Genomic DNA, 15650 nt, shown 5'->3' with positions numbered 1-15650 from the left:
CTATGGGCACAAGTAAGGGTACATCCTGGACAGGACGCCAGTCCATCGCAGGGCACACACAGGCTCAAATTTCTGAGAAGCCAATTAACCTACCGGGGTGTTTCGGACAGTGGAAACTGGAGCACCCAGAGGAAACCCATGTGAACACAGGGAGAACATACAGACTCCACACAGACAGCGCCCCAGGAATTCAATCCAGAGCTCCAGCGCTGGGAGGCAGCAATGCTGACCACTGCACCACTGTGCCTCCCCTTAATATTCCAAAAACTAAAAATTAAACTAAAACCTTTAGACATTTTATATGACTGAATTAAACCATGCGACTAAAATGTGACTAAAACATTTTGGTATGTGACTAACACAAGTACATTTTATACATTTTAAATGTAAGAGTGGTTTTAGACATTTTTTGTCAACTAAACCAAATTAAAAGCATGTGACTAAAATCATCGACATTGTAATCGTCTCGACTAAGACTGAGACTACTGATAACAAAAACTGGTGACTAAACTGACACTGGCCTAGAGTGAGCAGTAATGTTATGTAATGGATGGGTAAGGCCATTCGGCCCATGTGACTCCTGCGGTAGTCTGTAGCTAACTGACCAGAGGATCTCATACACAAGAACAGTAACAAACAAGAGGAGGCCATTTGTGTCTCTTGAAAGAACCCAGAGTATTGGGTTCAACAACGCCACTTCAACAAAGGGCAGAGCAGTGGCACTGTGGCTAAGGATCTGTGGCTGGAAGGTTGCTGGTTCAAATCGCGGTTGGCAAAGGAATCCTACTCTGTTGGGCCCCCGAGTAAGGCCCCAACTGCTCCAGGGGCACCATATAAATGGCTGACCCTGCGCTCTGACCCCAAGCTTCTCTCTGCCCATCTGTGTGTCTCATGGAGAGCAAGCTGGGGTATGCAAAAAGACCAATTCCTAATGCAAGAAATTGTCTATGGCTAATAAAGTGATCTTATCTAACATCACTGAGCAGTTTTTGCTCCTGACTTCCACAACCCATTCATGAAAACTAACCGGACTTCTCCTGAAAGCTAAGCCACACCTATTAAAAGCTACCATTAACACACAAAAAAACAAACATACTAGAAGAACTATAGTATAAAGATATACTATATACTACAGAAGAACTATCGGTGTGATTCTTTTGCGATAATAGATTTTTTAAATTTTCTTCAAGATAACGTAATTCAGACTTTAAACACATGAATGGAATACAAAGTGCAGCCACTGGTGAGAAATGGTATCAGTACCAGCACTGATTATCAAGAGCAACTGTCCTACTTAAAAGAAAACATAAAAAAAAATGTTTAATTATTAATGGGTCAGTTCTTAAGTTCTTGTTTGGACGATATAAAAATTTGCAAGCCAGTACAAATTAGAGACTTCTAGACTCACACTCCCACAAAGGAAAACTGTGACATGAAAATGGATGAATGCTGTTCCGTCTTCTCCAAAAAGACTGGATGGCGATGGTGGTTTAGTCTGCATGTTTTCAAGTCTTTAGGATTGGATTTCAAACAAACACAATTTCTCATACCAAGAAAGACATTCACAGAATAGTGCGTTATATTACATATACTGTAGGAGGGGGCTTGTTTCATTCACCACTGAAGTGCAACCCCCGGTTGAAATAAGGGGGGACTTGAGGGAGGAAAGATTATGGAAACCCAGAACTTTGCCAGGACTCCCAAATTTATACTCTTACTCTTACAAACAGAGCGATTGGGATCTTTTACATTCACAGTCAGGATCTCAGCCTAATGTCTCATCTAAAGAATGTCACCTCCTACAGCACTGTTGACCCCGGTCACCAAACTGTGAAATCGGTTTGGAAATTCCTGTCAATAAAGATGAGCGCCACCTATAGGTCCACCAATGTCAAGGTTATCCTTGAAGGTCTCTCAACCCGGAAATGCAGGGTCTCAGAACTGCTTAGGTTCTCAGATCACACAACCTCAGGCTACAACGGGTAAACCGCTGTCAATAGCATCTAATAACAGCTGCATGAGCAACGGTAACACAAACTAAAAATGCTGATGACCTACTGGGAATGGGTACATGTGGAAAAAAAAGGTCAGCTTTGATTCTGAACATCTAAATCTTCCTTTGAGTTTTCCTGCTCTAGGCTACGTCTGCATCACGCAGATGTAAAACGAGCTGTGCTGCGTCCGGGCTCCCTGTTCTGCAGCGGCCGGATGAAATACTGACAAGGGGAAGGCATGACGACCGTGGCTCAGCTGCCATGTGCCGCCGCCGCCAGTTTGACAAGAAACGCCGCCAGCGTCTGGAAGGGCAGAGACAGGAAGCGAAAGACTGCAGGCAACTGAAAAAACAGATCGGGGAGAGGACTAGCGAGGAAGAGCTGCACCCACCATCACTGCTGGAACTTCCTGCTGGGCAGGTCTACAGGGCCGCAAAAGCACTTCCCTGGATATTTTAGTATTTGGATACCAGACCCAAACCTTTGGGTCGGGAGCGCAGGACAGGCCACCCAGGCATGGTATTTAAAACCGATACCCTGGGTTCCTTCAGGAAATGGGTGGGTATGACCAATGGCTTAAATGAATATGAGCGGGACAGGCCAAATGACCTTCTCTCATTTGCAAGCTTTTTAATGCTCTTAAACATAGAAATAATTAACCGTGAAGAAAGCTCCAAAACGGCTCAATTGGTAAAGGCGCTGACCTTGACTTCGCACCTCACGGGCTAAGCTCTGCCAATCAGTCTGGCTCTCGTCACTGCCTGAGCGAGACCGGGATTCCCAAGCCACGGCTCACAGTGCAAGTGGGAGGAGGGAGAAACGGCGACACTGGCAAGCTTACAGTAACGGCAGTGCTGGGAGGGGACCCTCTCGCCTCAACTACCTGCGGCCGCCGGGGAACCTGGGACTTACTGAAGGCGAATGACTTGAAAACTATTTTGCTTTTCCTCATAATAACTTTGTGACGGTGTGTTAAACTGTACACGGGGGAGACGGTTAAAATACATTCTTCTCCTCATGGGTTAACTGCCGCAACTGGATGATATTTGTACGTGCAAAACAAAGAAGCATTAGCAACACCCTGACTTAAGCAAGGAAGCACCGAGTGCGTAAGTAGTCGATTCTGCTCTGATTGTGAGCGGCACTCAGAAGTGGGGACAGATGCCCTGTTTGTCTAGGCACACCAGGGGAGAAACGGAACTTGTGGGTCATCACTTTTGTGAGGATCCGCAGATGTCTACGAGACCTAGCAGAGCCTGAGATCTCAGTCCTCTTCTTTGTCCCCATTAGCTCGAGAACCGTTTAATACAAGAAGAAGACAATCCTGGTTTTCTCGGTTTGACTCCTTCTGATAACTCCCCTATCTTCCTTTGTTGTCTGCCTCGGTCTCCTTCCAGCAAAGACCACTGTACAACAGACTGGCGTACCTGTGTAGAAAGGGCTTGTCCCAACTGCACCATCAGAGCAAAGACCCCACATCACATCAGGTCTTTGTGCACATCAATGCAGATTTACTAAACTGAAATATCTGTGCCAAATCTGAAGCGGCTCAAGACTGCTGCACAACTAGAATCTCAATGGATGTGTTTCCTGGCCACAATTGGTTGTGTGAGGTGTTCACGAGCAGCATTACCACCTTGGAGCCTGATCTGGTTTCATTGCAATTCTTTATCTTTGCAGACAGGGACCATCCTCCGGCAAGCCCTAGCAAGAAGGTTTGAACACTGGAGAGGTAAGGGCAATCTGTACGCACCCTGCCGCCCCAGCCATCTTCTTCCCCGGCTCTCTTCCTCCATCCGCCTCGACTCATACTGGAATACCTGCAGAGGCAAGCAGACACCAACAGGGAGGCATGAGTCTTCTTGCAACAGAGCTCAAGAACAGCCAGACAGCCCCTTCCAATGAGTACCCTAATTAATCTAATTAGAAGGAATCGCTAATTGGGTTTCATGGCAGCCAGTGTCATGTGATGAGAGCTGCGGATCCGCCCAGGTCGGAGCCACGCTGTAAGGTCCAAACGGGCCCGAGACTGGGTGCCAGTTAGAGGTGCGGCATGCATGTCTCTCACGCTGCGACTGCCGAGAAGATCGCAGGAGCTTTGATACAAACAAGTGACGGAGATCATGAGCCACTCTAACCCCACGCTGGCACTCACTCAGTTGTGAGCTGACACTCGGCGAGTCCTGGTCACCGCTGGGTAGTGACATGACACAGACTCGAACCCTTGGCCTCTGGAAGCAAGAGGCTCAGTGCTCTGACCGCGGCTCGGACCCTTAACCTCTGGAACCAAGGGGGTTCAGTGCTCTGACCGTGGCCCGAACCCTTGACCTCTGGAACTCAGAGGCTCAGTGCCCTTATTGCAGCTTGAACCTTTGACCTCTGGAACCGAGGGGTTCAGTGCCTTTACCGTGGCTCGAACCCTTGACCTCTAGACCCAGGGATTCGGTGTCCTGACTGGGGCTCAACCCCTTGACATTCCGAACGAGAGGCTCAACCTTGCATTTGGAGCCACTGGTTGAGACACTGGGGAGCCCGAGTCCTCCCAGTTGTCTCCATACTTGCATCACACATTACCATGTCCTTCTTGATCACGGTTTGCCACTTGAATTCATAACATCATACCTCTCCACAGCACCATACCTTCGCCATGAACATTTGCAACAAAAACACAAATCAGTTTGTACACCAATCAGAACCAGCACATGCTGATCCTAGAGCGGTTGCGCTATGTACTGTCCTCACTTGACCTTCAGTTAAAACCACAGAATATTTTCACCCACAAAGTCCAAACCATTTCTAAGCAGCTACAGCACATGAATATACAGTAATTTTCTTACTGCAAACCAGGACCCAACCATCACAGAACAGGTCTTATTTGGGTACACTTACAGTACAAGATGTTTCTTTCTCAAGCTTTATTATATCCACTGCAGATAGATGAGAAACCAAAAGAAGGCAGACTGGATTAAAATGTTAAGCATAAACAGTGTAAGGAAATAAAATACTCCAAACCCAGGGGCGGCAAAATGTAGAAAATGTGTTTAAAACTGTTTTGGTCTTTCTTTTATTCTTGAGGGAACTGCACTAATTACAACAGCAGCATTGCCCTCAGACTCGAACGGTCTTTGGTGCGTCTCCAAATTCTTCACCGCTACAGATCGAAGAGACTGCCCCACAGGAAACATTCATTAGCTGTAAACTGCTGCAACCAATTACTCGCTACCCTTATACCTACCATTGTGATTAAAGAAATGCAGTTTATTTACAAGGGCAAAACGGAAACTTTCTGAGCTTTACAGGGGCATGGATTGAAAAATGTTCTGAGGAGAGAGACTTCACTCTATCTTCTCTATTCCAGGGAGGTCTGGGACGGCTGCTTTCACCGAACTCACACTGGACCGGAAGGAGCCCCAACAGAACCGTCTCTGGACTTTCCAATCCATCCTTCAAGACCCGTGGTCCTGAACCCTGGTCCTGGAGGACTCCTCTATAGGCTAGTTTGTGCTCTAGTTCACCAGTTCTCATGCAGGCCAACTTACTTCAAAGTTCTATTCAGACCTTTTTAAAAGTATTTTTAGTTCTCAAAAAACTGAAGGAGATTCAAAATTGGCATGAACCCTGTGCTGATCAGTTTGTTTCAGGACGGCCTTCATTCAGATGTGCTAGCTGGAAATGTAACACGCTGGACTGAAGCAGACGGAAGATCACTCAACCCACTGTGGGAGTGGCTGAAACCCACTGACTGTTCACCACCGACTGATCACCCTTCAGGAGCAATTCAGTTAAAACGGAGGGACTGAAAAATTAGCAAACTGAGGAGAAACTGTATAAAATTTGGCATGCTTAAGCTGCTGAACTAATGCACTTTAACTAGAGGTAGTTCTGAAAACAAGCGCTGAGGGCAAAAATTCAGTTACATCAGCAAGCAAATCAGCCCAGGCACTGATCGGCACTGGTGATCAGAGCCCAGGAGCACAGCCAGCAAACAAGGGGAGCCTACAGGGAACTGGGAACCTGGGGTCTCAGCTCATTAGACGAGTGCCATGAACCGTGCCTTCACTGATAACAGCACACACACTCTCTCACACGCCCCTGCCAGACTAGGAGCGATGACGTCACACCGGGGTCTCTCCTGCACTGCCAGTCTTGAAACACGTGTGGAAATGAATAAGCCAAGATGGGACCTCTTTCATACTTGGACACAGAGATCAGACTAGGCCTGGCTGTTCACAGGGAGGTGGCTGAATGACAGTGGATGGGCAGAGGAGCACCTCCGCAGGTGACCGACAGCCATGCTCTGACGCACATAAACAGAACAGGGTACTACAGCTCGGGAGAGACACAGCAGCCACCACCCTTATTACACACACCCCCTCCTTCAAAGTAATCTCCAGCCCAGACCGCCTGGAGCAGAGTCTCCAACCCAGGTCCCCGAAAATCCCAGTCAAGTGTAGGTCTCCTGCTTTTAAACACTGGGACCACCTGAGCAGGTGAACAATTAAGAAAGTAAACTTCAATTTACTTAGACAGATACTTAGGATGGATAGAAAATGGCTGAGATCTAAGCTTTCAGGCGATATTGTCAGATTCAAAAGATAAGAATGAAAAAATACCTAAAAAAATCACTCATTTTTCAAGATATACAAAGGGTTTAGTCATGGCAAAATGCAGGACTGTGACTTTCATGCACATGGTCAAGAGAACAGAACCATACTGGCCACAACAACACCCTCTCCTTAGACATAACAGCACCCTGTCAAAGCCCAAGAAAGGAGACACAACAGCCAGACAGATCCAGATTTATTTATTAAATTAAACCCAAAAATTATTTACAACAATCAGGTGGGGATCACCTTATAATTAAAGCAACGAAGAGTGCGGATGTATTTTAAAGCCCATGGGAAAGGAAAAAAAAACAACCTTTAGTACTATGGACACCGGTCGATTAACAAACCGAAGCTCCGCGCCACACGGGGAACTTTTACAACACAGTTCAGGGTACAGCTATCTTGGCACACAGCCATGACAGGGAGACGGGCTCCAAGTGTTAAATGAAGCAGAAAACGTTCTATAAATAAGGAAGAAGGGGACTGCTTTTCTCACAGCCCAACACCACAACGGTCTCCTTTAAAGGATAAGCCACCAGTAAAGGCAACCAATGCAAACCAGGCGGCAGTGAGGTTTTCGGTGAACAAATACCATATTCGCCGGGTCCATAGGCCAGTGACGAACAGCATTAATCTTCTGAGAGCAATCTGTCCCTGACGAAGCAGCCATCACAGATCTATGCTTTAATGTGCAGAACAAAGCAAAACCAAAACCTGCATTTCAATGCATTTCCTTATAGACACCAAGTCTCCTATAGGCCACTACCAGCAGAGACAAAGCCCAGCGCCATCAAGTGCTAAACCACACTAGCCAAACATTTTGTTCAACTTTGCTGCTACTAATAATTATGTCACAAACAAAAGCTGCAGGTTTTTTTTTATCAGTTTCGGACGCAAAATATTAGCGAAATAGTTCATAACACATTTAAAAGCTATTTAGACCTAATATTACCCCCACACACACCCCAAAAACTATAGAACTTAAGTCCTGATGTGAAAAGCTTGGCAATATTTCTTATGTCTGGCTCCAATCCATGCCTTTTAATGATACATATCCTATATGCATTAGTCTCTGTCATCGAAGGTAACAGAACTAGTGTGAATGCTCCGCAGTTGAAATAAGGAATGCCTCTCCATGCCTCCCAGTGGTTCAGCCCCTAAAGTCACATGCTCCAGAGAACCAGAGAGAACACTGAAACCTATAAGTAATATATATACAGGTATGATGGGTCAAGCAGGGCCATGCCACTGGTCGACCGGGATCAAGGATCCCTGACAGGCCAAGTACTGGTGGGATTCGCGATACCTGAGCTGGCAAATCCCTGACTGAACCTGCACAGGGAATCACTGAGACGGCACAGGCCTCAGGAGCCTGCTGACCTTGTACTCAAAGGCAGTCTTACAGTTAAGGCAGTGATATGAATTACAACAATTCTCTCAGAAGGTTTCCGTTACATTTGGAACAGTGTCTCGCACCTGGACAATGTTGCTCATGAGCGAGGCTGTAAGCAGTTCTGTAACAGCCACACTCTGGAGACAAGAACAGTGAGTTCGTGCATAAAGTGCTCCATGTACAGTGCCGATTGAGCAGAGAGCAACAACAGAGAGAAAAGGCTGTATGAGACCCTTGGAGCAATTGGCTGCCAATTACCTAACTGGATGGGCCGAATGGCTCCTCTCGTTTGTAAGCAGTCTCGCGTCTCACCCTTCCAGGCCTCCTATCGATCACCACACCCGGTCACTCACAGGTCAGCAGCGAGGTGCTACAGCAGCTTCAGCCCTGCAGACTCAGTGGAGATCCAATGTCCCTGAAGCACGGGGCCGATCACGTCCTGCGCCTCCGAACAGTGGAACAAGATGCCAGTTCCCCCTGCCAAGATGAAACACGGCCCAGATCTGTCCCAGAGGCCTGCCGGTCAACTGAGTGCCCCCTGCTCAGCCCCCAAGAGGGGAGGGTGCCACAGGCACTCGGGGGAGGGGCTCAGGCAGGTCAGCAGGGGTGCGAGGAGCGCGAGTATCAAGACTGGCAGGCCGCACACAGCGCGGGAGTCTTTCCTGCCCGCTCCACAGGAAACGGGCACTGACAGCGCTGCTTTATCACAAAAAAGTCCACAAACTGAAGTTTTGACCAAATTTGACATTTGCTTTCTTATAAATGTTTTACCCACAAGACACCCTCATATTCCGTCGGGAGCGGAATCCTGGGTCTTTCTCCCTGTGAGGGTAGAGAGTTCTTTGAAGTATAAAAAGCCTGATGGCCGAGGTGCCTGGAGCCCCAGTGGAGCGTTTTAATGTCGGCAAAGGTGGGAAAAAACCAACTGTAAGGATATTAAAAGATCTCAAGTTCACGTCTCTAGGAGAAAGAAAAACGTCTCCCCAGCGACCCTTGGTAGACTGACGAGAAATTACATTCTCAAAGAATAATTGTGCAATAATTTATGGGGAAACAGCCTGCTTTTTAATGAGACAAGCTAAGAGCACAGACAAGGACTGCTCATTCAAAAGAAAAAATGCCCTGCTGGAACTGAACCCAGTGGAATGTGACTAGAGTTGCGTGCAAGTCACAGGCAGTTGAAGACGGGCCACTAATACAGAAGACCTTAAGAGCTGCTACAGAAGACACGAGGAGGTCATTCGGCACATGTAGCTCGGAAGGCTCTCAACAGCTCATTGTTCTGAGGATTACTTGAAAAAAATCCAGGATATTGGCTTTGACAATATGGCTGAGCAAATTGTTCCACACTCCCACAGCTCTTTGTGTAAAGAGATGGCACCTGTTGTCCTGTTTTTCCAGTTTTAAATGGCTTTTACATAGTTTGCACATGCCCTCTTGCTCCAGGTTCACTGTTGATTCTGAAGAATGTACAACATGCAAAGAGTCAGCGAGACGTGGAAAAAACCAAACTGGCCACACATTAGGAGGACTGAAACTTACACCTGCTGAACACACACAAGACAGATGAGAGAAGCCACAAACCAGCAAACCCACTACAGCACAGCTTGCTTATACAGCACTTGCAGTCAGACTCTGGTTTCAAATAACTTTTAGAGGCGCAGGACTGAATTCCAGGCCTACACAGCCTGCTACAGCAAGAGACCAGCCATCAGTTCCAAACATGATCCCACACTAACACCAAGGATGAGGCAAGCTTTCCTGAAGCTGCCCTTTTCAAAATCAGAACCTCTCTACACGGGCCCCACACAGGAGACCGGCGCCCTCTCCACACGGGCCCCACACAGGAGACCGGCGCCCTCTCCTCACGGGCCCCACACAGGAGACCGGCGCCCTCTCCTCACGGGCCCCACACAGGAGACCGGCGCCCTCTCCTCACGGGCCCCACACAGGAGACCGGCGCCCTCTCCTCACGGGCCCCACACAGGAGACCGGCGCCCTCTCCTCACGGGCCCCACACAGGAGACCGGCGCCCTCTCCTCACGGGCCCCACACAGGAGACCGGCGCCCTCTCCACACGGGCCCCACACAGGAGACCGGCCCCACACAGGAGACCGGCGCCCTCTCCTCACGGGCCCCACACAGGAGACCGGCGCCCTCTCCACACGGGCCCCACACAGGAGACCGGCCCCACACAGGAGACCGGCGCCCTCTCCACATGGGCCCCACACAGGAGACCGGCCCCACACAGGAGACCGGCGCCCTCTCCACACGGGCCCCACACAGGAGACCGGCGCCCTCTCCACACGGGCCCCACACAGGAGACCGGCGCCCTCTCCACACGGGCCCCACACAGGAGACCGGCGCCCTCTCCTCACGGGCCCCACACAGGAGACCGGCGCCCTCTCCTCACGGGCCCCACACAGGAGACCGGCGCCCTCTCCTCACGGGCCCCACACAGGAGACCGGCGCCCTCTCCTCACGGGCCCCACACAGGAGACCGGCGCCCTCTCCTCACGGGCCCCACACAGGAGTCGGGCCCCACACAGGAGACCGGCGCCCTCTCCACACGGGCCCCACACAGGAGACCGGCGCCCTCTCCACACGGGCCCCACACAGGAGACCGGCGCCCTCTCCTCACGGGCCCCACACAGGAGACCGGCGCCCTCTCCTCACGGGCCCCACACAAGAGACCGGCGCCCTCTCCTCACGGGCCCCACACAGGAGACCGGCGCCCTCTCCACACGGGCCCCACACAGGAGACCGGCGCCCTCTCCACACGGGCCCCACACAAGAGACCGGCGCCCTCTCCTCACGGGCCCCACACAGGAGACCGGCGCCCTCTCCACACGGGCCCCACACAGGAGACCGGAGCCCTCTCCTCACGGGCCCCACACAAGAGACCGGCCCCACACAGGTGACCGGCGCCCTCTCCTCACGGGCCCCACACAGGAGTCGGGCCCCACACAGGAGACCGGCGCCCTCTCCTCACGGGCCCCACACAGGAGTCGGGCCCCACACAGGAGACCGGCGCCCTCTCCTCACGGGCCCCACACAGGAGTCGGGCCCCACACAGGAGACCGGAGCCCTCTCCTCACGGGCCCCACACAGGAGACCGGCGCCCTCTCCTCACGGGCCCCACACAGGAGACCGGCGCCCTCTCCTCACGGGCCCCACACAGGAGACCGGCGCCCTCTCCACACGGGCCCCACACAGGAGACCGGCGCCCTCTCCACACGGGCCCCACACAAGAGACCGGCGCCCTCTCCTCACGGGCCCCACACAGGAGACCGGCGCCCTCTCCACACGGGCCCCACACAGGCGATCAGCCCTTTCATTACATTACACAATAACACACAGATGAATTTAAAAGCAAGTTACTGAAGATTCTGGAAAGTTAATTAATTGCTCTCACACATGTCCCTAGAGGCACTTAACCTGGTCACAAGCTTCAGGGGTGTTTATGCACAAAACCTCTTCCCCTGGGGTTATAATACATAAACACAAAACACACTGATTCGAACGATACACGAGGGTGGTAACAGGCCAGGAGAGGGCAGAGACCACAGCAGAGTCTGTCCAGGGTCAATACACTTGCCACCAGCCAGGCGTTTTCGATTTCTTTACTCCTTACTTGTCCATTATTGTGTGATAATGAATCATTTCGGCTTTTGAATGCTAAAATTCGTTGAGTTCACTGGACTTTCCTCTGAAACTGAACAAACGCATCACATTTCTCAGGCATTCATGTTTGGCGTTTGGGCCATCGAGCCTCTCTTCCGAAGCGCCTCCAGAAGGGGGAACGCCCCCCCCCCCGGAGGGTTAGGGCGCAGATTCTGGCACCAGTCACAGAGAGTCACTGCCCAGTTAATACACACGAGCCTCTGCTTCCAGACCCAGTCTCTCACAGATACAAGATCGCCCTCGCGCACAGCCCCGTCGCTCTCCGCCCAATGGACAAGGAGAAGGGCAGGCCTGGCAAATCCTGCGCCCCTTTTATCACACGTGCTTGGCCGATAGCGTCTGGGCACAGGCAGCCCGAGAGACGACAGCACCTGTGAAGTGCTTTTACAGCTGGTAACATTAAAGATGTACAATCTGCTGGACACCTGTTAGAAGTGCAATCACACCAGACTTGGCTGTCTGCTACTCGCCTTGACTGCATAATAATGCCCTTTCATTATTCACTTCTTTCCTTTATGCTTTAATCGGAAGCATCCTACACATCATCATTTTCTATTTAGCCTACACATCTTACATCTTACACAGCTGTGCGGGCCAGCGGTACTCACACAGCTGGCCTTAGATTCCCTTTAATTGAGCTGATTGAACTAGGGCGGGTAGCAGCTTTTCAACACAGGGATACCGGACGCTGGATGACCCCGTTTATGAAATAAATGAAACAAGCAAATGTTGGTGTTATTTGTTCCCTCAGAACCCCTTTATACACATGACGCTTAGTTAACATTTAGTGCAGAAGAAATTCAGAATATGTGGGACAAATAGACAAATATTCTTCCACGGAACTGTACGTTTGTACCCGTTTATACAGCTGGAAGAGTTCAGATAGTCAAAGGTAGAGCAGGAGAGTCTGCTCTGGGATTCAACCCTGCCATCTTCCAGTCCAGAGCCCTAACCACTACTCTACACTGGCTTAGACATTTACTGACATGAGCCAGCCATCAGACCAGTGACCAGCAATCAGGCCACGGGATTAAGAGACTACTGCCACCTTTTAACCAGATCTCCACTGGTCTGAAAATTTGCTCCATCCGGTGGAATTTACGTAACAAGTGCTCTTGGTAGACCTGTAGGTGGCCCTCTTCCCTCTGGACCTGAAACCTGTACATCAGCACGGTGACCAGCTTCACTGTGCTGTAAGAGGTCCTGAACACTTGGTCACTTGTCAACAGACTAGAGGGGACCCCACAGACTCCACTATCCTGTCTAAACCCCACTCTGGACCTGTACAGACTGGCCGCCCCACAGTTCCCTCTAAAGTCAACAGGTGGAGCGATTTCTCACTCGTCTGGCTATGCAGAAGGGCCGCACTTCAGTGATGGATGAAGTGGGTCCCTTCCTATATATCAAGCACTTTCAGATTTTTCTTAGAATGTAAAGTAATAATTGCAGGGACAATTACAATTAGTAATTATCGAGTAATAAACAGTGAAAACAGCGCCCAAGGAAGATACCTAGGAAGGCATCTGTTTGTTCACTGAACGACACAGATTCCTGAAGCAGCTGAATATCATCCAGTCAGTTACCACAGCAATCATTAATGCTCCGACACACGCACAATATCTGAAAAAGCCATTCAAAAAGCCATTGTGCACGTGTGCCCAAGATCCTCCAGTGTTATCATTCCCTCCATACACACAGCACGTTGACGCGCACGAGGCAGACAGCACTGTGGCACTGCAGGGAGGAAGACCACTCTCGAGAGGGGGCAGCGCGTGACCTGGGGTCAGTACCGCCAGGCCCTGAACCCTCCTGCACCCACACGTCCGGACAAGCCCTCACGTGCAGCCTCGGACGGCCCTGCCTCTCCGCCAGGGGAAGCGTGGGATGGTGGATGCGGAAGACAGGCTGCTCCAGCCGAGATCGGGACACCTCGTTAAAGCCGTTCAGCCGTTCACTGGGACATAATGACCACGAAGAGCGCCCCTAAGCAGATTTCATCTTCCAAGACAAAGGTATCACAGGCTCAGAAGCAACTGATCCATGTCTCGCTTTATCATTATCCCCCCACAAAAGGGCACTGAATGCCTCTGCATACAGAGCACCGCCCCTGGGCTCTCTGTTCAGACCTTGCAATCAGATCTGTTTTGTTCCTGCGCTCAAAACCACTGCAGAGGTTTCTTCCTCAAGGCACAGGGGCAGCACCAGGAAGAAGCACGTTTATGCTGCTTGAATTCAGCACATCCAGACAATGTGGTGCAATGAACTCTGGGGGAGGTGTTGCACAGATGTACAATGACAGGTCCCGCAGGCTTCAAGGTGAAGTAAAACCCTGTATTACTGCTCTCGGTCTTTTTTAGCCAGTCCCCTTTATCTGTCAGGTGCTATATTTGTGGCTGAACTGCTTGACAGACTAAGTGAAAACTCTTCTGGCAAACTGCACTTCTGTCGCCAGCATCAGCAGTGTGGCTCTGTCCTGGTCTTCAGCAACAGAAGTGTGGCTCTGTCCTGGTCTCTGGCAGTGTGGCTCTGTCCTGGTCACCGCAGTGTGACTCTGTCCTGGTCACCGCAGTGTGGCTCTGTCCTGGTCACCGCAGTGTGGCTCTGTCCTGGTCTCCAGCAACGGCAGTGTGGCTCTGTCCTGGTCACCGCAGTGTGGCTCTGTCCTGGTCTCCAGCAACGGCAGTGTGGCTCTGTCCTGGTCACCGCAGTGTGGCTCTGTCCTGGTCACCGCAGTGTGGCTCTGTCCTGGTCTCCAGCAACGGCAGTGTGGCTCTGTCCTGGTCACCGCAGTGTGGCTCTGTCCTGGTCACCGCAGTGTGGCTCTGTCCTGGTCTCTCGCAGTGTGGCTCTGTCCTGGTCTCTCGCAGTGTGGCTCTGTCCTGGTCTTCAGCAACAGCAGTGTGGCTCTGTCCTGGTCACCGCAGTGTGGCTCTGTCCTGGTCTCTGGCAGTGTGGCTCTGTCCTGGTCTCTGGCAGTGTGGCTCTGTCCTGGTCACCGCAGTGTGGCTCTGTCCTGGTCACCGCAGTGTGGCTCTGTCCTGGTCTCCAGCAACGGCAGTGTGGCTCTGTCCTGGTCTCCAGCAACAGCAGTGTTGCTCTGTCCTGGTCACCGCAGTGTGGCTCTGTCCTGGTCTCCAGCAACAGCAGTGTGGCTCTGTCCTGGTCTCCAGCAACAGCAGTGTGGCTCTGTCCTGGTCTCCAGCAACAGCAGTGTGGCTCTGTCCTGGTCACCGCAGTGTGGCTCTGTCCTGGTCTTCAGCAACAGCAGTGTGGCTCTGTCCTGGTCTCCAGCAACGGCAGTGTGGCTCTGTCCTGGTCTTCAGCAACGGCAGTGTGGCTCTGTCCTGGTCTCCAGCAACGGCGGTGTGGCTCTGTCCTGGTCTTCAGCAACGGCGGTGTGGCTCTGTCCTGGTCTTCAGCAACGGCGGTGTGGCTCTGTCCTGGTCTTCAGCAACGGCAGTGTGGCTCTGTCCTGGTCTCCAGCAACGGCAGTGTTGCTCTGTCCTGGTCACCGCAGTGTGGCTCTGTCCTGGTCTCCGCAGTGTGGCTCTGTCCTGGTCTCCGCAGTGTGGCTCTGTCCTGGTCTCCAGCAACGGCAGTGTGGCTCTGTCCTGGTCTCCAGCAACGGCAGTGTGGCTCTGTCCTGGTCTCCAGCAACGGCAGTGTGGCTCTGTCCTGGTCTCCAGCAACGGCAGTGTGGCTCTGTCCTGGTCTCCAGCAACGGCGGTGTGGCTCTGTCCTGGTCTCCGCAGTGTGGCTCTGTCCTGGTCACCGCAGTGTGGCTCTGTCCTGGTCTCCGCAGTGTGGCTCTGTCCTGGTCTCCGGAGTGTGGCTCTGTCCTGGTCTCCGCAGTGTGGCTCTGTCCTGGTCTCCGCAGTGTGGCTCTGTCCTGGTCTCCGCAGTGTGGCGCTGTCCTGGTCTCCGCAGTGTGGCGCTGTCCTGGTCTCCAGCAGCAACCATCAGCAAATTGCT

The 15650-nt window shown here is 51.5% G+C and overlaps 1 protein-coding gene across 7 annotated transcripts in view; it reads right to left on the bottom strand.

The window, feature by feature from the left end:
• Positions 1–15650, bottom strand: part of rev1 (REV1 DNA directed polymerase) — a 55868-nt gene that overhangs the window by 30040 nt on the left and 10178 nt on the right. For 4 of the 7 annotated variants that reach the window (XM_069178884.1, XM_069178880.1, XM_069178881.1 and 1 more), the window contains one exon: positions 3748–3814. In XM_069178884.1, coding sequence (XP_069034985.1) covers positions 3748–3804 — 57 coding nt within the window. In that variant the 5' untranslated portion in view covers positions 3805–3814. Of the gene's footprint in view, positions 1–2221; positions 2273–3630; positions 3720–3747; positions 3815–8252; positions 8272–15650 lie in introns of those variants that run through there. The other 3 variants (XM_069178882.1, XM_069178886.1, XM_069178885.1) reach the window with 3 other exon arrangements.

The sequence above is a fragment of the Lepisosteus oculatus genome, chromosome 15 (assembly GCF_040954835.1).
Source record: "Lepisosteus oculatus isolate fLepOcu1 chromosome 15, fLepOcu1.hap2, whole genome shotgun sequence".
Taxonomy (NCBI): domain Eukaryota; kingdom Metazoa; phylum Chordata; class Actinopteri; order Semionotiformes; family Lepisosteidae; genus Lepisosteus; species Lepisosteus oculatus.
This window is presented reverse-complemented; position numbering and strand designations above follow the sequence as displayed.